The 23891-nt window shown below is 31.8% G+C and overlaps 3 protein-coding genes and 1 long non-coding RNA gene across 6 annotated transcripts; 2 read left to right on the forward strand and 2 right to left on the reverse strand.

Annotated features, from left to right (window-relative positions):
- Positions 1 to 218: 218 nt before the first annotated feature.
- LOC131656405 (GDP-mannose transporter GONST2-like) lies at positions 219 to 3837 on the reverse strand. 2 transcript variants are annotated; one of them, XM_058926132.1, is made up of 10 exons: positions 3523 to 3837; positions 3090 to 3298; positions 2746 to 2959; positions 2501 to 2640; positions 2180 to 2309; positions 1890 to 1988; positions 1622 to 1776; positions 1428 to 1544; positions 965 to 1062; positions 219 to 886 (listed from the first exon to the last, which is right to left on the reverse strand). In XM_058926132.1, exons 2-10 carry the CDS (start codon positions 3287 to 3289, stop codon positions 843 to 845), a joined length of 1197 nt encoding a protein of 398 aa, XP_058782115.1. In that variant the 5' UTR covers positions 3290 to 3298; positions 3523 to 3837; the 3' UTR covers positions 219 to 842. The 2 variants fall into 2 exon arrangements, with proteins under 2 accessions (XP_058782115.1, XP_058782114.1); XM_058926131.1 differs by having other exon boundaries at positions 3391 to 3837.
- Positions 3838 to 11029: 7192 nt separating this feature from the next.
- On the forward strand, positions 11030 to 13318 carry LOC131656406 (uncharacterized). 2 transcript variants are annotated; one of them, XM_058926134.1, is made up of 5 exons: positions 11030 to 11225; positions 11400 to 11454; positions 11901 to 12427; positions 12505 to 12729; positions 12805 to 13318. In XM_058926134.1, the coding sequence occupies exons 3-5, from the start codon at positions 11915 to 11917 to the stop codon at positions 13099 to 13101; spliced, it is 1035 nt and encodes a 344-aa protein (XP_058782117.1). In that variant the 5' UTR covers positions 11030 to 11225; positions 11400 to 11454; positions 11901 to 11914; the 3' UTR covers positions 13102 to 13318. The 2 variants fall into 2 exon arrangements, with proteins under 2 accessions (XP_058782117.1, XP_058782116.1); XM_058926133.1 differs by lacking the exon at positions 11400 to 11454.
- A 5168-nt stretch (positions 13319 to 18486) lies between these two features.
- On the reverse strand, positions 18487 to 19293 carry LOC131656407 (uncharacterized). The gene is made up of 3 exons (XR_009300087.1): positions 18955 to 19293; positions 18729 to 18845; positions 18487 to 18610 (listed from the first exon to the last, which is right to left on the reverse strand). It is a non-coding gene; the product is annotated as an uncharacterized LOC131656407 (long non-coding RNA).
- A 663-nt stretch (positions 19294 to 19956) lies between these two features.
- On the forward strand, positions 19957 to 23498 carry LOC131656408 (E3 ubiquitin-protein ligase RSL1-like). Its single transcript, XM_058926135.1, has 5 exons — positions 19957 to 20090; positions 21401 to 21480; positions 21935 to 22612; positions 22708 to 22800; positions 23117 to 23498. Exons 3-4 carry the CDS (start codon positions 21969 to 21971, stop codon positions 22775 to 22777), a joined length of 714 nt encoding a protein of 237 aa, XP_058782118.1. The 5' UTR covers positions 19957 to 20090; positions 21401 to 21480; positions 21935 to 21968; the 3' UTR covers positions 22778 to 22800; positions 23117 to 23498.
- Positions 23499 to 23891: the final 393 nt, after the last annotated feature.

Below are 23891 nucleotides of genomic sequence, written 5' to 3' on the forward strand. Positions count from 1 at the left end.
TAAACATATTTCAAGATACTCAATCACATTTTAAAAATATATTTAAATATTTTAAAAAAATTCTTGTCAAAACAAAACTCAACACAATTTTTCAAAAAAAAATATTTTTATTCTTTTTAATTATATTTAATTTATATTATTTTTATATTTTTTATGATGTATTATTATAGTAATTCACTTCAAACTAATTTATTTTAAAATAATACTTATTTATATAATTGGTGATAGATAATTTTTAATAATAACGTAATATATACATTAAGATCGGGTTTCTAGTTTATAATAAACCAGAAAGCTTGGCTTCATGGCAAGGATCCTCCTACACATTTGGAAGAGTTCAATCTCTCTTGGTGGTAAAATTTTCATGCATTTTGCGACAGGACAGGAGATAAAATATCTATTAACCCTTAAATTTATTTCTATTTAAGCTACTTTATCCTCCTATTTTAAGTTATAACTTTAAAATATAGTAAAATACTTTTCTACATATTTGCATATACAAGTCATCTGGCAATTGAATTTTGTCTGATAATTTTAGAGAATGCATAAAAGAAAAACTATATTTAGCGTTCTAATTCCTGTGTGTTATTGAAATATAACAATAAATAACAAAATATATAATAAACATATAACTTGGACAAAATATGTTGGTATTCTTTACCAGGAACTTAGCAACTCTGCTTCCAATTTCCACTACTATATGAAAAGTAAAACTTTATAGTTAGTACTTCCCTTGTAGTTGTATCCTATACTTATTATTCCGCGATTTCAAATCAGTTGCATTGTGCAAACAAAAACCTATATAATTATCTTTCATGTATTGATTCTCAAACTTCAATGGTTTAAGACATCTTGGCTCTTGCAAATAATATACCAGCAAAGAGACCTGAAAATAGTGTGCAATGCATTATTAGATAAATTAAGATAGGGAGGAAAAAAGTGTTGAGTGGTTCTGATGAATTACCAAATAAAATGCTGAATAAATTTGATACACTCAGAGGAACTTTGAACACTAAAATGCCAGCAATAGAGATTGGAATCTTGTTTAAGGAACCTACAAGACTGCAAAACAGACAGAAATAGAGAAATTGGAGGACCATAAAAGAAACTCAACATAAATAAATAACTGAAACAGTTTGGATTTTGCTGAAGGAACTTAATTTGATACACTCGGTTTTAGGTTTTTTTTTAATAGTCTTAATATCAGTTAATAATAGCAATTTGATACAACTCGATTCACAAAGAATCAGTTGTTTCGAAAAGGTAAAATCCAGTTTTCTGTTTAGGTAGCCCTGGTTCGGTTCAGAATCAATAACAATTCGGTTCCGTTGTACCAATCTATTGTAACGGTTTCTGTTAGTTTCTGTCCTTTTGTGCAACTTTTAGCAGGGTAATTTGTGTATTGAACTTGAACTTCATAAAAGTACCTGTATGTTGTAGGGCTAGTTTGATGTAAAAACCACATCGAGGTGAAACTGATGGAAAGTCCGATCAGTCCACTAGCTGTTGCGACAATCCAAAACTCCGGCAGTTTAACTACGTCGCTGGAAACCAAAATAAAAACGACAGTGAGAATGCAGAAGGCTTCGTTGAATTTCAAAACAAAGAAACATACACTCACGCGTGTATTACATAATCCCACTCGCCGAAAAGGAATATCATGATGATGGCAAAAGGTAAAGACAATAAATTGTTGAGTAACACCATTGAGACTTCATTAAGAGAACCAGATTTTGTTGACTTTTTCGCTTCGTCCATAACCCACCTGAGGGTAAGCTGTCACAAAACGAAAAAAAATGTTTAATCAATGATTAAATTATCAATCACATGAAAAAACAGAGAAGCCTCTTACAGAATATGGAAATTTTACAAGGACTAAATATGCATACCGAATAACTTGCAGTAAGAAAACAATTCATAATCTGCCAGGCATAACCGGCTGCATCAAATGAGAGATCTGTAACACCTCCACTGACAGCAGAGATAATCTGTATAAAGAAGAGAACATAACTTCTAAAACATATATCAAAACGGGAACATAACTTCTTTATACGTCAGACCAAATAAAGGTTCCATAAACATCGCATTACCATCAAATGGTCCTAACCAACAATGAAATGAACTCAAGTTTGTGAAATTAAAAGCAAATCAATGAGTATAATACAAGAATGTCACTCACCATCACAAACATTGCAGTCCATACTTTGGAACTCTGACGCTTACGGAATAAATATAACTCTCCAATTGCAGTTAAGATATTAGTCACATTCTTGAGAATTGTCACCATTGCAATGTTTATGTATTTCAAACTGAAATAAAATGCACCAGAAGACATTAAGCAGACATTAAGCGTAGATAGGACCAGCACAAGATGTATAATTTGCTACAAAATTGAGCTGTGTCACAATAATAAGGTAGAACCTCTCTAAATCGAATATCAAAATCAACATCAATGCATGTCTTAGTAAAAGATACATAAAAAGTACAGCTTTTTCAATACCTATACATGCCTGAGACAAGCATGGCAATAAATATCACATTCACCGGCAACCAAACCCTAACCAACCTCCAATTGAGCTTTTCAACTGAAACTCTGCCACAGAGAGCCAATAGAACGACAACCAGAGTACTGATAAGGTTCTGAAAAGTAAACGGATTAACAAACATCACATACGGCCCGATTAAAATCTCTTGCCATCATTTCGAGCTCTCACGAAGCTAAAAGAACAACAGAAACTAACTTACTTGATAAAACATCAATGATATTCCAGCATTGAAATTATAACTTGATAAAACGATTTTGTTCAGCATTATCATGCTGCAAGAGGAAATACAGTAAGCAGTTCCAGAGATAAGTGGTACAGACTTCTTGGCAGATCCATGCAATCGATCCCTTTCCTCATCATCAACATTAAAACTGCCATTATCACCGGTTGTAGCTTTATTTCCTTTCAGATATCTGTAGCATAATAGATATAAAAACAAAGAAAGGGAAAAACACTAATACATAGAAATATGCCAGAGGTGTAATATCATTGAAACACAAAGGATTTTTATGAACAAAAATGTAGAAAAGAGTTGTTTCGCACCTATCATACAAAGCTCTTCGCTCTGCATTTGTTACATACTTGTTCGGCGACAACTTTCCTTGCTCGTAAATTCCGTTGAAAGATGTGTGCACTGTCTTACCCTTTTCATCTAGTGATATGTTTGAACCTATAGTTTTCGCTAACCCTGGCTCTTCAAAGTCATGATCAGTAGCAATGTCTAACTTAAAATCAGAAGACATATCATAAACCTAGAAATAGGAAAAATAAGGCAAAAATGATTAGCAAAACAGAACAGTAGTTGAAAACCAACAGAAGAAAAAAATAGAAGCGTGATTCTTACGGTTTATGCACAGTATGCAAAGCTTGATTATCTAGAAAGAAGCAAACTTGGACAAAATAACGAATACCCAAATGAAGATAAATTGAGAAAACCTCATTAAACATATGTGGGAAATGAAAAAACCGCGGTTACCTCAATTGTGGTAAAGGTGAATCACGGAATGAACGTGATCAAAGGTTGATCCTTTTTGAAGAAGACGCAAAGGGGAAATGTGATAAAAGGCGAGAATCCAGGTGGGTGAGGAGGAGGGAAGGAGTAGAATAATGGGGATGGAACGGATTCCGAGGGATGCGAAGTCAACGAGATTGGAGCTGCCATGGCGTATGGTAACTTGAAGAACAAATGAGTGAAGTGAAAGATGCAGAAGAAAAAAGAGGCGGATTTTGCGTGTGAATGTGAGGATCGAAAGGTTTTGTTTTGTTTAATTGGGAGGATTTAAACATCTATACAAATAATTGTTTTCACAATGTAACTATGCCTCTCATAATATTATTTTTGGGATGAAACTATTATATAATTGAAAATTTACCCAAGTACATTAAATGTAAGTTAACATTTCCAATTCAAATTTAGTGGTCATTTAGCTAATTGATTTGGCAAAAAAGCCAAAGGATAAGTGTATGATGTTAAAGATGGATTTCGAGAAAGCTTACGATTCTGTCAATTGAGATTATTTGGAATTTATGTTCAAAGAGATGGGCTTCTTTGATATTTGAACCAGTTGGATGAGAGTTTGTGTATTCACTAGTTCAATATCGATTTTAGTTAACAACAGTCCAACAAAAGATTTCAAGGTGGATAAGAGACCTCGTCAAGGAGATCCTCTTGCTCATTTCCTATTCTTAATCGCCGCAGAAGATCACACGGGTCTAGTGAAGAAGGTAGTGGAGTTGGACCTTTATAAAAGCTTCAAAGTTCACGAGGTCTCGAGTTTAATGTCCTACAGTATGTAGACGATACATTATTAATAGGCCAAGGATCCCGGGACATTCTATGAAGTTTTAAAACTATCTTGTGAAGTATTGAGTTGGTATCTGGTTTAAAAGTTAACTTCTACAAAAACAAGCTATATGAAGGGAATTTAGAAGAACATTTGTTACTAGCAGCATCTAATTTTCTATACTGCAACCTTGATAAAGCACCATTTTGCTTCTTAGGACTTTTGGTAGGCGCTAATCCTTGAAGAACAGAGACTTGTAAGTTGATTATCAGTTATTTCAAAAAACAAATCTCTGTTTTGAAAAGGAAAAATCTATCCATTAGTGGAAGGCTTGTATTCTTTATAAATTCGGTTCTTAGTAGTCTTCTGGTGTTCTTCTTTTCCTTTTACAAAGCACCAAAAAAAGGTCATTTCAGAGATGTCACAAATACATAGGCACTTTCTTTGGGGAGGAAGATTTTAATCGTGTAAAGTTTGTTGGGTAAAATGGGACATCGTTTGTTCACCAAAGGAAGAATGAGGGCTCCGAGTAAAAAAAAATCTTCTCTTGTTCAATCTCGCGTTGTTAAATAAATGGTGATGCCAATGTTTGGTCCAATGTAAAAATAAATGGTGATGCCAATGTAAAAAAAATCTTCTGTGGAAAGGGCGTTGTAGCTTTATTGTGAAGTGAGTGGGTTTGATTTCCACCTCCCACAAATTTTTGAAGTCATAATATATTTTCTCATATTAACTAACAATTAATATAAAATGTTATGCCTACATGGCATTAAAATTAACAAATAAATAAAATAAAAAGCCACATGGGCACAAATTTTGGAGGTCATAATATATTTTCTCATATTAACTAACAATTAATATAAAATGCTATGCCTACATGGCATTAAAATTAACAAATAAATAAAATAAAAAGTCACATGGGTCATCCACATCATTAAAAAAATAAAAAATAAAAAAACTGCCACGTTAGTTTTTTTCTGATTGGATGTGATGAAGATAAAAAATGAGATAATCTTAAATGGTAGGGTAATTAGTGCAACTCTTTTTTTACGAGGAGGTTTTTTAAATATCACATATATAGCACGGGCCAAAAAAGCTATTTACCCAATAAATTATTTACTTATTATATTTAGAAATAAAATAATATTGTTTAATTAATTTTATTTTATAATTAAATCATATTTAAATTAATCATTTCTCTTTGTGAAAAATCAAATATAGTTAGAAATAAATTTGAGATTCAAATTAATCTAGATTTTTAGTGAATTAAAAATCAAAAGTCGATTTGATACTCTTATTTTTTCAAACATTTAATCAAGTTAATTCTAGTGTCAACCTAAAACTCTAGTTTTTTTTTTTTAAAGTATACAAGAAAAAATAAATTTATTATTATTAATAATAAATTAGTTGTTATTATTTTGGGTGAAATTTGAACAATATTGCTAGTACAATGACTTTAGGATTGACACAATTTTGCTAAATTATGGGTTAGAGCAAGGATGTTATGGAAGATGTTCTAACATACTGTTCAAGAAAGATGTTCTGACAGATGTTGTGACATTCTGTACTAGAACATGTACAGACTGTTTTTAAATTTTGACAAATTTTGATTTAATTCTGTAATTTTTTTGGATATATCTCTGTAATTTTTTTTGCAGGTCAAGAAGATTTAATCTAAAATAAGTTTCATATCTCGAGTTGTACAAGTTGCCAATATTGAATGAAAAGACAATTTAGGAAACTTGGTTTTTTTATTCCAAGATTTATGGAATTCATCTGCACAATCGGTGTATCACTCAGCTTGTGGATCAAGAAATATCTTGATGCAGATTTCGAAGTCCATGAGTTGTAGAAGTGTATTTAAAGAAAAGATCTGACCTAATGTAATTTGAACTTTCACAATTTATAAATTAAGGGAAACTTAGAGTTGCAAGTTTGAGAGTCTCTCGTGTAGGTGTAAGGTACCCTTGTATCTTTTGATACTTGAGGTAGACGTAATTTTCTCAATCAGAAGCCTTTAGGTAATGAGTCAAATATTGTTCTCATTCTTGAAGCTTTTAAGCAAAAGAGTTGAGTTTTTGTATTGGAAGTGTAATCTTCCTTGTTGAGTTGTCTTTTGATGCAATCACTGGGATTGAGACTGTTAGATATCACTGAGGTGATTTAGGAAGTAAGATGGCGATTTCCCGTGTATAAATGTTGATTTCTAGGTAGAAGTTGCATTAGGTAGTGACTAGGAGAGAAGTTGTAAACTAGTATTGTTTAGGCTTTGAACTAATACTGTTAACAGTGGGTTTCCTTCCTGGCTTAGTAGCCCCCAGAGTAGGTGATGTTGCACCAAACTGGATTAACAATTCTCTGTGTTATTTATCATTCTGTAATTTTTATTTCAGTATCAAACACAACATGATGAATTTGTTCAATTTGAAGACAAACGTTATAACATCCGTCTCGACATTGTTATGATGTTACGACATCAATATTAACATGTTTTTTCTGTACTAAAAATTTCAAATATTTTTAAAGTTACAAAGCCAAAATTTTAACACTAAATTGACAACCATGATCAAGTAAATATTATATTGATCTAATAATAAAATAATATAATTTCGAATTCATATTTTTTTCAAATACAATAATAGATTTACAATCTTTTATAAAATAAATTATCACCATCATCTATTATCAAAATTATGTTTCATTTTTATTTTAAAATTGTTATAATTATTTGAAACGTATTAAAAGAAATTATTATTCTTTTTTTTTTATTTAGAAATAATCAAATACTAGTATTTATAACTAATTATAATTACTATGATTTGAGTCGCAAATCATTTTATTTTAAAAGTGTTTTCATTTCTTTGTTGTTACAATTCAGTGGTTTGATTGTGATTTTATAAGAAATTTTGGGTTCGAATTATGTCATTGTATTTCTCTCTCCAATAAAATTTTATTTTAGTATATATTAGCCATTAGGTCGCTATAATCAAAGTTTTTTCGGACCGGTCAGCGGCCGAATAACGGAAAGGTTCAATCATCAATCTAATGTCATAAGGTATTACAGTCATAGTGCATCTACTACCTCAAAGCTCGTACTCGATCTACACCACGAATAATTAATTAATTATTTATTGTCGAATATCATCCATCAATTATCAGTATACAACGCTAGAAACAAGGATAATGTTCAATGATTCCTTCACCCCTTCCATGTGGGACTATCAAGCTAATAGTCTCTTTTAGGGAAAGGGAGGACAAAATAATTGTAAATGCGGGTTTCCTCGTAATCCCTTGTGAAATCATCTGCCATGGCATCCCTGGGAGGTCGTTTCTCCCAGTATTAAACTCAGTGGTATCCCAGGTTCATTTGAAGATAAAATATCATAATAGCGTAGGTAAACTGGTTGCAACTTCTGATGATCTGTGTGAGGCTTGCTTTATACATGAGGTCGTATTGAAAAATCCCCTCAAGATTGCCATCACCTTCGAGAGAAGGAAGAATAAGACATGTCAAATCGTCAATACGTTCGACCTTGACATGCGAAAGACAAAAACATCACAAGACGAAAAAACTCAGCCTAACGACACGAGTCAAAGTGAAAACCTTAAATTCGGTTCTAGATGTCAACTTTGAGATCGTCCATCTCGAAGATTACCTAGCACGCTAGTTCCACATATGGGCTGAGGTTATGCTTGATATATAGAGTAACACTCCCAACGCATACTTATAATTAAATCAGATATTTTTCACAGCATTCTCACATAGGATGTTACATGTAACACCCCATAATTTCCATTATTTAATTTAATTGGAATTTAAATTATTTATTGGGATTTATTGGCATTTTTAGTGAATTACTGGAGAAATTATGGAAATAGAGCAACTGAGCCGGTGTGACAGTTAGTAAAAGGGGAGGTGTTAATCATTAAGCGTTTTACTAAATTATTCTATTTTTCATAAAATAAAGGGATTTGGAAAATAAAAGAGGAATAGAAAGAAAAAGAGGAAGAAGAGAAGAGGAGCTGAAGTACGTGAAAGAGTAGAGGAAGAGGACTTTCAAGAATCTTTGGCTTAGGTAAGGGGTGGCTAATCCTTTTAGCCTATATTATCAATTTAAAGATGATAGGACTGATTATGTATGTTGTTTTTCTTAATTGAATGTATGTTAGGTTTTGGGATTTTGGGATTATAGAGTGTAAGTTAGAGGAATTGATGAAATTGATTGATTACGGGACATACTTGATGTTAGGTAACCCCAATACATGTTAGAAATGTAGTAGAATGTGTGATTTGATTCTGTTTTGGTGTTATAATCATGTTGGTACGAATTGGATTGAGCTGGAGATGAGAAGGTATTGTCAAAATGTTGATTTTCTGCTACTGGGTACGCTGTAACCGGGTAAAGCGGAGTTGTAATGGATTACATCGTTGAAAAATAGTGAAACTGGGGATTTTCGGGTGCTGTAACCGATTACCCTCTATACTGTAACCAATTACAGGCTAAAATTTTAAAATAGCGAATAGTTGACGTGAATGCGTAACCGGGTACCCTCTATGCTGTAACCGGTTACACCTGACATTTTTTGAAAATTATTTTAAAAATTCATATCTTTTAAACCGTATATCCGTTTTAATCGCCGTTTTGAGCGTTGTAAAGATAATTAAATATTTTATATAATAAAATGGTGTGACGGGCAGTGGCTCGATTTTATTTTGAAATCCTGATTTTTAAATTATGATGATGAATTGTACATTGTGTGCATGATTGATAAATATAATAGATGTGGTGATGTTGTGATAACATGACTATGATATTAATGTTATATTCTGTGTGAATATGTATGATGTGATTATTGAATGGTGCTGAAACATGAACATACTTAATTCGGTGTTGCTATCGGTGAGTCATGTTGGGATGATTTTGTTCATCGTAATCGATGTTGATGGTGAATATGTTATATGTTATGCATGCATTCATAATCATAATTGTGGTTGTATCCCGATGTTGTTTGGATCAGTGGAGGCTAATTCCCTTTGCGTGGAATTAGTGATTGGCGGGGCCGTATCCCGATGTTGTTTGGATCGGTTAGATGGGTTAATCCCATGATTGGTACCACATGCATAAAGTCATTGCATTTGTATATGTGTTGTTATAAACATGATTGGAAGATTTCCAGTATTATTTCGTAGTGATGTGTTTGATTGCATTTTCGTAATTGTTGGTGAATAATTCTGAAAATCTAAATATGTTGCAGTTGGGTGAATAATCTGCTTATGATGTTTTGTCGTTATGAACTTATAATATAAGTTTAATTGTGATATGTCTCACCCTTACTGTTGATCACTTTCACATTGAGGAGTACGTAGCAGCATTTGTGCTTTGGTGAGGATAACTTGTAGGCTAATCCGTCTAGTTTTCGGTCACGTCAGTGTCATGCTCTGGTCTTGTAACACTGGAAACGCTTGTTTTAGAGTTACTTTGATAAACTCTTATTTTTTGTTATTTGAATTATTTTGGTTGGATTACGAGTCGATGACTCAATGGTGTTGAATACTGATGTTTTACGTTATTCAGATTATGAAATTATTTTCCGCTGTGTTAAACATGTTTTACTGAATAATGTGATTTTGTTCCTCGGAAATCATGACAAATAGATGTTTTATTTTATTTAAGGAGTTGTAGCATCCTTTCACATGTTTTTATTTTAAATTTATTTAATATTCCGCGGAGGTTTAAAAAGGTGAATTTGTCATTGTTGCGTGACTTCAAAAGAAGGTTGTTATTGTTATGGGTAGTATTTTCTTCTTATGCTTCCTAAAATCAAACTAATAATAAACAATGTCATAAGTGGTGTGCATGGTGTGTTCAAAATAACACATGATGCTCATTGGCGTTTACATGCTTTGATTTGAATGAAGGAGTTCTATTAGAGCAAAAATGGTTATAAAGTTGTGTGAGATGATGCGTGTATTCTTTATGTTGGTTTGTTTCTGCAGTGATGTATATGAGTTCAAGGAGTTGTTTGAAGATGATTATAAAGTAGTTCAGCCACAAGTTTGCTGGATTCAAATAGTTCTAAAACATGACAAAAATTATGTAAATAAACAAGTTTTACAAGAAAAAATCAAACATAATAATTGTATGACTTTAATTTTAGCCAAAATACCTGTTAATAAATTTTATTTTTTATTTTTTAATATTATTTATAATTTAAATAAAAAATAGTTATTTTTAAATTTTGTGTATTTTTTTTATTGAAATCTATTGTTAAGATTAGAAGAATGTATCTGAATTATTTGAGACGGTCCTGCTCAACAACCCCAATCGATGAAAATAAATATAAGAAATTCAAGAGTATTATTATAACTTTATAAATTTAATAATTTATAAACAATAGAGATAAATATAAAAAATTCATTAATAGAATTAATATTATAACTTTATAAATTCAATAGTTTATCATTGTAGTTTAGGAAAGGACTCAATAACCACAATCAATAGAAATAAATATAAAAAATTCACTAATAGAATTATTATTATAATTTTATAAATTCATTAATTTATCATTGATAATTTGAGGAAGAATTCAACAACCTCAATCAATGAAAATAAATATAAAAAATTCATTAATAGAATTATAATTATAACTTCATAAATTTATTAATGTATCATTGATAGTTTGGTGAAGGAGCCAAGGAGGTACTAACTCAACAACACCAACCAATGGAAATATAAGTGAAGTTCATCTCACCCATTTTCTCTATATATCATACTGAAAATATAGGAAAAGGAAGATGAAGCTTGTTAGTATACAGAGTAAAGGAAGACTTTGAGTGGTGATATTCTTCCAAAAGCTCAATCAACAACATTCACCATTACCCTCAAACCCTAATGTGAGTCCCATTTTATCCCTTTCTTCATGCATTTCTTCCAATTTCATAGAGTAATGGGAACTAATTAGGGTGTGAAGTGAATGAATGATTCTATTCTTTTTCCTTATAAAATTGTTTTGTTAATTCATGAGTGGTTGGTTAATGTAGAATGTTGTGATTCTTGTTTTCTTGTAGATGGTTTGATTCTGTTGTAGCTGATGAAGAAAATAAGTTGTTTACTTGGAATTGGGTAAACTAATTTCATGACTTCTATACATGTTAATATGTTGATTCTTGAGTAATTTAACGGAGCCGTCTTAAGTTTTTGGAGGTCTGGGTAGGTTAACTATAGTTTAACTATGAAAAAACAAATAGAGGTCCTATTTAATCACGATTTAACGTGGTGAATAATTTATGAGGCAATTTTTAATAATAGTTTAATCCTCGAAATTTTGAGACCCTGTGCGGTAATCCGCCTTGTATGTCCTCAGAGACGGCCCTGTAACTTAATCTCGTTTAAATTTAGTGTTATGTTACCATTAAAATTCCTGCTATGATGTTTTTTAATTGTTTTTATTTCATTTCATATGTTGATTCTTGAGTATCACATTTCTTGGTTGCATTTTATCGTAAGAGAATGCTGTTTTGACATTATGAGATCAGTTAATTTAAACTTCAATTATCTTGCTGATGTAGAAAACAATGTCACTATGAATTTGTTGTCACCTAAAATGGATGCAATAATGGATAACAAGAACTTGACAGATGAAAAAGACTGTGCATCTAAGCGAGATTCTAAACCAAGTGGTAAACGAAAATATGATATGTTCGATGCAGAAGCTGAAATCACCAAGAACTTTAAATTCACGTTGGGAATGGAGTTTTCGTCTCTTCAACAGTTTAAGGATGTGGTTCGAGAGCACAACGCGTTAAATGGCAGGAAAATAAAATTTGCCAAGAACGACAAATTGAGGGTTAGAGCTGTTTGCAAGTTTAATAAAAAATGTGGATACGTCGTTTTGGTGAGTAGGGTGGTAAAGAGTATCGTATTTAGGGTGAAGACACTATGCCCCAAGCATACTTGTGGAAGGGTGGTTGTTAACAAGAGTCATAGGTCTAAGTTGGTTACAAAAGTCTGCGCTAAACGCAATAACAAAGAAGAACAACCAGATAAACAACGACTGCCAATACAGCGAAGTTTGACAATTGCACCTAAAAAGAGGGTAAGCTTATAGTTGTGATTTGTTGAATTAATTGTTGTCTTTGTTATATCTAACTTGTTATTGTGTTGTTATATTAGGAGAGGTTTAAGGGAAAGAATCCAAGTAATGTCAAACCGATAAAGAAGAAAACAAAAAAAGGACTCGATGTACGTAGTACTTCGAAGAGTGATGAAGGATTAGAGCAAGAACAACCCAAAGTGTTTGTTGATGGAGAGCCTCTCAACCAGAATCAAGAAGATACGTTGGCTAGAAACACATTTGCTGAGCCAGATTCTGCAATGAACATTGTAGCAACATCTAATGTGAGTCTTAATTTTGTTTCAATTCTTAGTTACTCATTAATGGACTTTATGTAACACCTTTCTTGGACATTGTAGGAAAATAAACGAAAGAAAAAAGTGACAAGTAAATCAAATTTAAAGAAGACGAGGACTAGTGATAGATTAAGAGCTTTGACCGTGAGAAGAAGAGTATGTGATGGTCCCGGGAATAATCCTAAAAGTCCGATTGTGATTGATGATAAAGATGATGATGATGATGATGATGCAAAAAGTCCGATCGTGATTGATGATAATGATGATGGCGATGATGGAGAATCATATGATCCGAAAGTTGGTAGCTGCATGCATGCCTTAAGAAATTGGAATGAAATTTTCAAAAGTCCGACTCAATAACAACACCATTCCTCATGCTTTCTTTAGGACTTTGATCTGGTGGTACAAAACCAATAACTTCATTTTATATTAGGAATGTGAAAAAATATATTCTATTAATGGTATATATAAATTAAATTATTATGTTTTATCACTTCTTAGTTCTCTGTATGCCATTTCTTTTTCAGAAAACCTGCATTCTTACTTTTTCTTTCATTATTGTAAGTCTGGTTGGTTATCAGGGTGTGTATGTCTTGAGTTTGCCTTTCTTTGTTGATTATATATGTCCTTCATTGAGCTGCTTAGATGCTTCTTTTCAAGTGGTTGTGGGGATTAAAACAACTCTTGTTCGCAGGACCGTCTTTGAGGGCGTGCAAGGCGGCCTACTGCACAAGGTCTCAAGATAAATTATAGGTAAATAGGGTTTCATAAAATATTTGTCGGGTTAATTCGTAATTAAATAGGGCTTCTATTTATTGGTGGGTGTATTTTCGATCTTCCAAGAACATTCATCTGCTCACAGCTTCAGTGACAGACTTTAAATTTTCATCTCTAGATTCCCAGAATGTTGTTCGATCCTCTCAAGTTGTCTCCTTGTAATTTTCCAATTCATGTCATGCGAAAATTTCCGCACCTTAACTCTCGATCAAATTGGAGGAAAATAATTTTCTCCTTTGGAACCTATAGGTCGGAGGAGTCATTCTTTTGCATAAATTGAACAAACTTGTGGTTAATCGTCAGATTCCACTAATGTTCAAAATCGGTGTTGATAGAATTGACAATTACGTGTCTCTAAAGAATACGAATTTTGGATTTTTCTAAACATGTTCTTTTTACTTGGCTCGTCTCTACAATTTTTGAAGTTGTTCTTCCTCAATTGCTAACTTGCAAGGTTGCGTATGAAGTCTGGGACAAAATTCACAAGCATTTCCATGCATTGATGAAATCTAGAGTTCATCAATTGAGGTTAGAGCTTATAATCACGAATAAGTTCAATAAAACAAAGCTATAGCTTATTCAATTTTTGCAATTAAAGATACTATCTCTGAAAGATATCAAGTAGATGCAATTCTGCAAGGCTTATTTGAGAAAAACAATTCATTCATTATGATGGTCTATGGAAAAGCCGAGTTGTTAGATCTTTATGATATTGAAGCCCTTTTATGTGTGCAAGATGCACAACTTGACCAGTATCTTCAAGAATAAACTTTTATTGTAACACCCTAATTTATCTCGGCGAATAATGATAAAATTAGAGTGCAAAATTTCATTTAAAGTATCTATCACAAAACTAGGATGTCACATTCTTCAAAGACATAAACATTGCTTGTAATTATTAACGGATACATAACACATTTAAGTCGGATGAACCGATCAAAATAACAGAGTCTTCAAAACAATTTTTATTACGCAGCGAAAAATATTCATAATTCAATTAAAAATCAACATGACAACTTAATTCAACTATATTCAACATCAATATTTGAGAAGACCTCAACATTTATTCAAAATCCAACAAAGAAAAACAACTAAGCGTTCATCCCCCTTAGTGTTATATATCAGAGTAACAACGCCGACTCAAACTAACTTAAGGTAAACATCCTTAACTCATGATCACCTGCACGTTACCAACATAAGGGTAACATTCAAACAAAATGGGTGAGATATCATAACAATATAAATGAAAGTATGATAATAAGCATATGAAAAATAAAGTCATACACATTTCACCACTTCAAAAAATCATCATCATCATCATCATTAACTTCACAAAATCATCATCATCCATCACCAAGTAATATACAAGTATTCAACAACAAACAACTCATCATCACATCATTGGTTATAAAATGCAATGAGACAAACACCGACTAAAATGTATGTGGTACCAACAGGGCATAAGCCCTCAACATAATGCCAATAAATAGAGGAAGCAACAAGGCATTAACGTTCAACATTTCGCCAATATCAGACAACAACGGAGCATAAGCCCTAAACAATGCAATGTATGCGACACTGACATGTAACAACACAATTATGCAACCACGGGGCATAAGCCTTCTACAAATGTCAATATAGGTCATCACCTCATCGTCATCATACATCCACATCATACAATTATTAACAACAATCAGCAACAAGGTTCAAGCTATCGTTCCCAAACAATCATCCATTCCGGAGCATAAACATAGAAAATTCAAGTATTTGATTTTCATCAAAACTCGGCTGAAAGACCATTCAAACGACTCCAGTAAATTCTAGAAAATTCACTAAAACTCATGATAAATCACTATTGTCCAAGACCCAATCCAGTTTTCAAAAATATAAAACCTTTTATTCCAGGGCTCGCTAAGCGAAGTAGCGATTATGCAGAAAAATTCTGTTATGGCCAGCTACTGCCCAAGCCACTTTTTCCACAAAAAATCCATCTTAAACAGTACGGTGTTACGGATGAATCATATATTCATGTTCATATATTTATATAGCATCTATTGGATCATAAAAACACAATTCTACGACATCACTTTCGACACTAATTTTACAATCAAAACACAAAATTCCACGAAAACCAACAAGATCAAATTTCATACAAGATAAGTCATACAACACATATTCAACACATAGCAACAAGAATCATCATCAAACATGCATCAATTTATCAATTTCATGGAATCCATTTTCAAAACCTAAGAATATCAACATAGAACCAAAACCTCATTCCTATCTACAAATCATCATACCCAACATTATAGAGTTAGAACCAAACTCTTACCTTGAATTGGTGATTCCCTAGTCTTACAATGGATTCCTTGCTCTAGCATCTTTGTGTCTCTTCTCCTCTTCTACAATAACTTCTCTTTTCATGTTCTGTAACTCTTCTTCCCAATTCTCTTTTTTTCTCTTATTTTTAGTTAACCCCTTACTAACTTCTATCTCACTAATGGGCTTAACAACAACACATCCACTATTTCTCATGCTAACACAACATAGGCCCTACTAATTATATAAGCATTTATTCTATTATTATTACTAATCCCAACTAATTAAAACAATGTAATAATAATACTAATAATTCCAACACTTATTTAATTTAAATACCACGCATCTTATATTATTTAAATAAATAACTACTAATTAATTTAATTAGTCTTACCCACCACACCACCAAGTTCTACACTATTACTCGCACACCCCAGTACCTTAGTTCTACTCATAAGGCCACTACCCCATACAAGGTAGCTCAATACACTAAAACACCAACAATACCACACAATTATCAAATATCACATATTTATATCACGAACAACCGATTAAAATAATAAATAAAATATTTGAGGCGTTACAACTCTCCCTCACTTAGGATATTTTCTTCCTCGAAAATTCACTGGATACTAACAAGTCCGAATACAAATCTCGCATCCTACTCTCTGACTCCCAAGTCATATTTGGCAACACTTCGATTACCATTCATCCAGACATAAAGATAATACAACAACGATTCAACCAAATACATATGATAATCATTCAACATCTTCGCGACATAACAACTACCAAACATAGCAACCACTTAACAACATTTCAACGTATCAACAACAACAACTCGCATAGATTTGTCCTCGGTTAGTCAAGTGTGTTATCATCAACATAATCAAACTTCGTCATAATATATAGTATTACTCATTAATTCCGGTAGTCAAGTTAGAACTTTTAACTTTAATAAAAAATTAAATAAAAAAACAAATTAGTAGTATAAACAAATTAGTTATATTATAAATAAATTTTAAATTAATAATTATGAGAAATTATTTAGTTTTCAATTCAATAATAATAATTTCATTCAATATTACAATTATCATTTAATTGAATTTAAGATTTAAAAAAGTCTACCTTTTGAATAAAAAAACTAAAAAGACAGAGTTTCCGTATCTGCATTAAGAAACTTTTCATCTTCCCGTGTGACCTTTCAAATTAATTGCATTGAGCAACGAAAAATTGATTTCACGTGAAAAGTTAAAAACATGAGTTTTAATAGCTATGATAATTAAATAGTCATTTACCCGTGTATGTATGTGCCATTAGCCTTTAACTTCATGAATTATTGACACATTTTAAACATAACTTTAAAAAATATATATATAAATCCACTTATATTACTTTACGATGATAAAAAAACACGTAAATAAAATTTATTTCATTTTTAACTCCTAAGAATTGTTTTGATGATATACATTAATATACATTAATAATAATAATAATCAATAAATATTATTTAATTTTATAATAATGGTGATTGATTTTGTAATCAATTTAAAATGTATAATTTTTTTGTATTAAATACATAAAATATATTCCTATTTATTTGAACATTAAAACGACTATATTTCAATATTTTTTCAACCTACATAAAAATTGATGAACATAAAAAATTGATGAATAGAATTGGAACATGTAGTATCATTACCCCTAGTCCAATATAGTTATGCCATTAGTAATTAAAAACTTGACTTTTAATTATTTCATTCCTATAATTATAACAATATTAAAAAAATAAAAAATCTGATAATTATGTTTTCCACGTAAAAGTGGCATTATCAATAACGACTCAACTAACCAAAATATTACATTATCAATTACGACTCAACTAACCAAAATATTACATTATCGATTCATCTGTAATAGGTGATCAAAACAATCCTATAATTTCTACCAAAAAAAGAAATCCTAGGAGTTTTTAATATATTGTAGCACCAAAAAAATGTTGCAGTAGGAAGATACACACAATTGTATCCAAGTTTCAGTAGGTATATACACACAATTGTAAAACAAAAATGTTTATAAATAGATAATCAAATATCATTTTTTAGAACTTAATTTATCCTTAAAACGCAATTCATGACAAAATTGCAGTAACTTTTACATATGACAATAAACATAAAGTATCTTATGTGTGACAAAACAACTCATACAATATTGACAATTAGAATTCAACTGAAACACGCATAAAGAAAACTTGTGTGCATTTTTTTATGAATGAATAGAATTCCTCAACAGTATTGTAGAACACATATAATTAACTCGTTGTGATGGATAGGAAATTGTTCCATAACAATCAAAAGCTTCAAGAAATTCAGATAAATCTCTATGAATCATAAATCTCAAAATTGCATCAGAAGAAAGTAAATTCTCCTAAAATATATAAAAACATTTATTGAGATCCAAATGACTAATAAAACCTGTTTGTAGAGATGAATGTTTTTGATAACTGACTGCAATAAATAGACACCTACAACAACGACATCAGATCTAAAGGAGAAACACATGAGTGACTCCATACAGAGAAACGCAAATTATTATCATACATTCTATTTCTTAAATGAGACGGTGAATCATCAAATATGCAATGGTAAAGTACTTTGAAGAGCCTACCTCAAACATAGATGGATCCAAGTCTTCATGCTTCCTTCCTTGTGTCTACTTTGAATACCTGACATATTCTGTAAACTTCACACCTTGAGCTTTCCCAGGGAAACTATCCACACAATCAAAATTCAAAAAGTAAACCTAAGCACCAAATAAAAATCAAAATCAAATTGAAGTTCCAATCACAAAAACCAAAACTAATAATTAATCAACAAAATAAAACATACCTAATAGCAAGGCTTGAAGGAACAACATCATACCAATTAAAAATATTGGGAAAATACCCACTTGACTTCTCAGTAACAGTAGCATAAACCTTAATATCATCCTTTGTCAATTGATCCCTGAATCATAAAAAAACAAACAGAACAACAAAATTTCAATAATCAAATTCTCAGAAAGATTTGAAACAATAAATAAATTGGGATTGAATTTGAAAGGGTTTGAGTTTACCCAGAGATATAAGTTTTTCCGGAGAGGAAATTATTGAGGGATTTGATGCCATATTCAGTGTGTAGATCTGAGAAAATAACATAGATGATTAAACCGTGAATTAATTGTTAACCTGAAAAACGAAATCAGAGGTGATTAAATTGTGGTTAAAGAAGACGGAAATCTTGAATGATTTAAACCAATCTCCGGCGCCACCCAGATCTGATATTTTAGCCGACAAACACCGACGAATTCGCGGTTGGCCACCAGTGCCTCCTTGCAATTGTCCAGCTGCTTGCTCATCGTCTAACATCAACCTCCGATTCGCGAATATCCATTTGTAAAACTTCAAATCGAAAACATGTTAATGGAACCACAAAAGATATTCATAATAATTCATATTTAAAAAAACGATGAAATAACACTGTGATTTAAGGTTATGGTAGAGAAGCAAAGAGCATGGCTTGGTGAAAAGAGATTTTTGAGGAAGATGAAGAAGTCTGTTTGAATTTTTTCCAAGCTAAACATAAATAGAGCTTGTGAGGCTATGGACCAAATGGAAGGATTTATGGGAAGTTGGAGAAGTGATTCAATTCCAAGGTGGCTTTTCATATCTCAATACAAAATTACTTTTTCAATACAAAAAATGACATTTATTTATTATAATACACCAATAATATAATATAATAACTATTATAATAAGAAAAAATAAAAAATAATAAAAATGAAATATACCAATCAAAATGTGACACATAATACAACATTTATTGCCAAATAAATATTGTTGAGTTTTTCATCAAAATGACCAATTAAACCATGAAATATGAACAATTTTAGTTATTTAATCAGAGGACTTAAAGTGTAATTATAAGGTCCTTTAGTTTTTATATATTATAATAGATTTTAAAATTCTTTGCTCACCCAAAAAAAATTCTATTTTATAATTAATTATAAAACACAATAGGAAATAAAAGCCTCCTTTTATTTGATTGAAATAGAAAGCTTCTCCACTAAGCATTACGGCATGAGTTCATACAAACTTCACTCTCCACCATTCCTCTAACCGTCCCTTCTCTTTTCGTTTCAAGCCACCACCACCGCGAACCAGATCCGCCACCGGAAACTTCCGATCACCACCGCGAGCTCATGCACCACCGGTTGGGTCCCATTTCCTCTCATTCTCTCCTTATTTCTCTGTTAATGACTGTTCTTGCACTTCGTTCTTTCACGATTTTAACGTTTCATTTACTCTTTTCCTTAGCTTCTTCTTTTGGGCTTTCTGTTGTTTCTTCGCTTGAGTTTAGGTTTCATTGATTCAACATTTCAGCTACTCTGATGCTTAATAATAGTTTTGATTTTAGTTCATATCCTGATTTGAACGGAAGCTACATTCTTGATAAAATTATCAAGATTTTAGAATCATAAATTTACATTTTATTATGAAGATTATAGAAAATAATAACCATCACATAGATGTTGATATTTTCGTATTTTTCTTGGCAACATTAGTTCAGATAGGTATATATGGACAATAATGCATATATAGAGGAAAGAACATTAATGGAGTAGGTACACAAATTTTACTAATGATTCAAATTAGGGTTTCATCCTCTCCCAAACCCTTTCTAGACAAATAAAAAGCCCAAATACCAGACACTGACACTGAAACCCGAATACCAGACACGACACTGACGCATCGACGTTATCAAAGATGAACAAGTGGGATGTGCCCGAACCCGCAACCTTGCACCCGATGTCCTTGCACAACTATCAACTAAGTTGCATTAATAATAATTTGAAAAATGAATAAATTGAATGTAATCACGGGTATCTGGTTCATATAGGTATCTGACACAGATACACTTTTTTAGAGGTGTCGGTGCTACATAACTAAACTAGTTTTATCTCTAGTTTAAAACCTAAAATATATAAGTATAGTAAATTTTTCTTTAAGATATATGAAAATGGTCAATTTATTCTAACATCTTAGTGGTATTGACTAAATTGATTGATTTCATAGAGTTTTGAGACTAATTATAATGTTTAAGTAATATTAGATAATAGTTCTTCTTATTAGCCCAAAAGCAGACTTAGGTAGAGGGAGCAGCCCAGTCATAATTGCACAGTGATAAACTAATAAAATATAATTGAAAAGAGAGAATCTGGTGGGACCATAATATCCACATAAGGAGAATAAAGTTGAAAACAGATGGTGGGCCATCAGATATCTACAAAAGACAAAGAAGACCCAAAAGTAGGACTCTGTCATTGTCTATGTTGACCAAAACAAAAACAAAAACAAAAGAAAACTCAGTGTCATGTGTGTGTCTGTAATATCATTTTGAGTGCTAGTTGGTTGCATTGCATTTTATTCTTAGTATGAGTTTGGATCAATACTCCATCTTCTTATTTTGTTGTGTTTTTTAGTCAAATTAAACTAATGACTTCATTGTTGGTGTTGTTGAAGGCAGGAGAGAAATCAACAGCACAACTGTAAAGCCAACATTTCATGTCCTCTTCTTTACAAACTTCATTAGCACAAAAAAGGTATCATGCTTTTTCTTTCCGACTCTAAGTATGCATTACTGTTAAAATTTGTTGCATTGCACATTGTGTTTATACTTTTTGTGTTTGCGACTTTTTAGAACCAATCTGTCAACTAGTGTTATGGTGACTTTTGTTTTTGGTTTTTGTTTCTTGTTTCAAACTCAAGTTGATTCTAGTCAGGGAGTCTAGTACTATGAACCAGTTTTTGTTCTGTTTTTCTGTTGTATCGGTTGTATGGCAGGGGATTGATGTTTTTAGCAGTAAAAACTAAAGTATTTTCTTGTTGTCTCGATTCAAATCCGATAGATACACCCATATGATCATGTAGTAACTCGTCACAGAAAAGAAGGGCTAGATGCATAGAAAATATTTGTACAAATTGTATTAATAACAATAATAATGCCAACTTGGTCTTAATCCTTTTTTAATTGGAAATTTTTATGAGATATTCCAGGAACAAGTGCATAATTAACCAATTGGATTGAATCATGAAGCTCTCACTCTTCAGAAAAAAAGATTCGTCGAAACAACTTTCCTCCCATACCCATGCAGAAAACAAAACATGTGGTATATGCTTTGATCAGAAAACAGATTCTGATATGTTCAAAATAAGGTCCAAACTTTTCCAAAGAAGAAAGTGCAAGCACCTCTTTTGTGTTGATTGCATATGCAAGTATGTAGCTGTACAAATAAATGATAATGCTTATAAGGTGATGTGTCCAGGTCCAAATTGTTGTGTGAAGTTTAAGCCAAAACATTTGCGACACATTTTGCCCAAACAACTTATTGCTAAATGGGAGAATTTAATTTACAAGTCTTTGGCTCCGACGGAGCCAAAGACTTACTGCCCTTATCAGAATTGTTCTGTTTTGTTGGTGAAAGGTAATGACATAAGAGGAGATTTTGCCAACAGTTCTAAGTGCCCTTCGTGTGACAGAAACTTTTGCGCCCGGTGCAAAGTTCCATGGCATCCAGGAATGAATTGTCAGAATTTCCAACAAATGAAAAGGAACGACAAAAATGATTTGGATAACAAGTTTTTGGAGTTGGCCAGAATAGCGAAGTGGAAAAGATGTCCAAATTGCTCAATGTATGTCAAGAGAAGTAGTGGATGTAGTTACATGAAATGCAGGTTTATTGTTAATCCTCTCGATAATCTTTAATCATTGTAGCATATTTATGTTTGAATTTGTTATTGATTATCATAACTATAATCTCTCTTTCTAGGTGTGGATGCAAATTCTGCTACAAGTGTGGGAAGAAACGACAATATGCACATTCATGCGGTAGTAGATAGTTTCTTATCCTACTGTTTCAGAGGTAATTCATCTTGCATGTATAAATATATATTTTTTATAAGAAATGAAATATTTTGAATTTCATGATGATCAATTTTTTTCACCGAATGGTCTGACACTGAAACACGTGACAACCCGAAAGAAGTGAAACAACTTCTCTGCATGCAGCAGCAGTAAGTGATAATGAACTGGGGAACTCTACTGATATGTCAAAACACATTCTAGTTTTTCATTAGTTACATGAGTCAGGAATCAAAGTAGTGAAGGTGTGTTTATGGTTTTGAAATTTATAGGTGATGATGAGTCATGAATGCTTTTTATTTTTCACATTGTTGCAGCTTGCAGGATCCAAAATGTTCGTTCCACGTATCTGTCAGCCATTTCTGGATCGACTGCTGATACAGTAGTAGCTAATTCAATAAGAAGGTCAATTGATTGGTTTCTCCTTGGCTGTATGGTTTATGAATCTCTTAATACAGTTTTTCTATAAAATAAAAAAATTGGGATATAGATTATTAGTTAAATTTAAATATGAGGATTAAATATATACTTCTATTGGATGATTAGTTTTCGACCAATACTAAATTTTCGCGGTTGTTTGATAGAGAAGTTTCAATGAATTAGCTGCCATTGGTACTTTTGTTCTGTGATACGCCTTTGGAACGAGATGCTTAGCTTCATATGTTAATACAAGGCTAAGAAATATGCGTTTATATTTTATGGGGATTGATCTTGGTTTGTTAAGACAAATTCTACTGTTGAGTTCTTGGTGTTAGATTAGAACCATCATTTCAATCTTTTTTGGTAATGAAATTTTTTAATACTGTTCTATGTGATTTTGAAATGGGTAAAAGACATAATTTGTTAGATATGTCCTTGGAGTGCACAATTTTGCTCCAAGGGAAGTACTTAGGGAGAAATACTTATGATAACTTTTCTCATGATGTGGTTAAATCTGTATTTAAAGAGTGTATCCAGTATCTCTATGACATCATTAATAATATTATTTATATACTTCTTTTCAAAAATTGATTTTAACTAATCTCACTTTCTCCTATGCATTAACCTTTCTATATCAAGTATTTGTATAATAATGTTCCTAAGACATCTAAT

This window comes from Vicia villosa, linkage group LG3 (assembly GCF_029867415.1).
Source record: "Vicia villosa cultivar HV-30 ecotype Madison, WI linkage group LG3, Vvil1.0, whole genome shotgun sequence".
Lineage (NCBI taxonomy): Eukaryota > Viridiplantae > Streptophyta > Magnoliopsida > Fabales > Fabaceae > Vicia > Vicia villosa.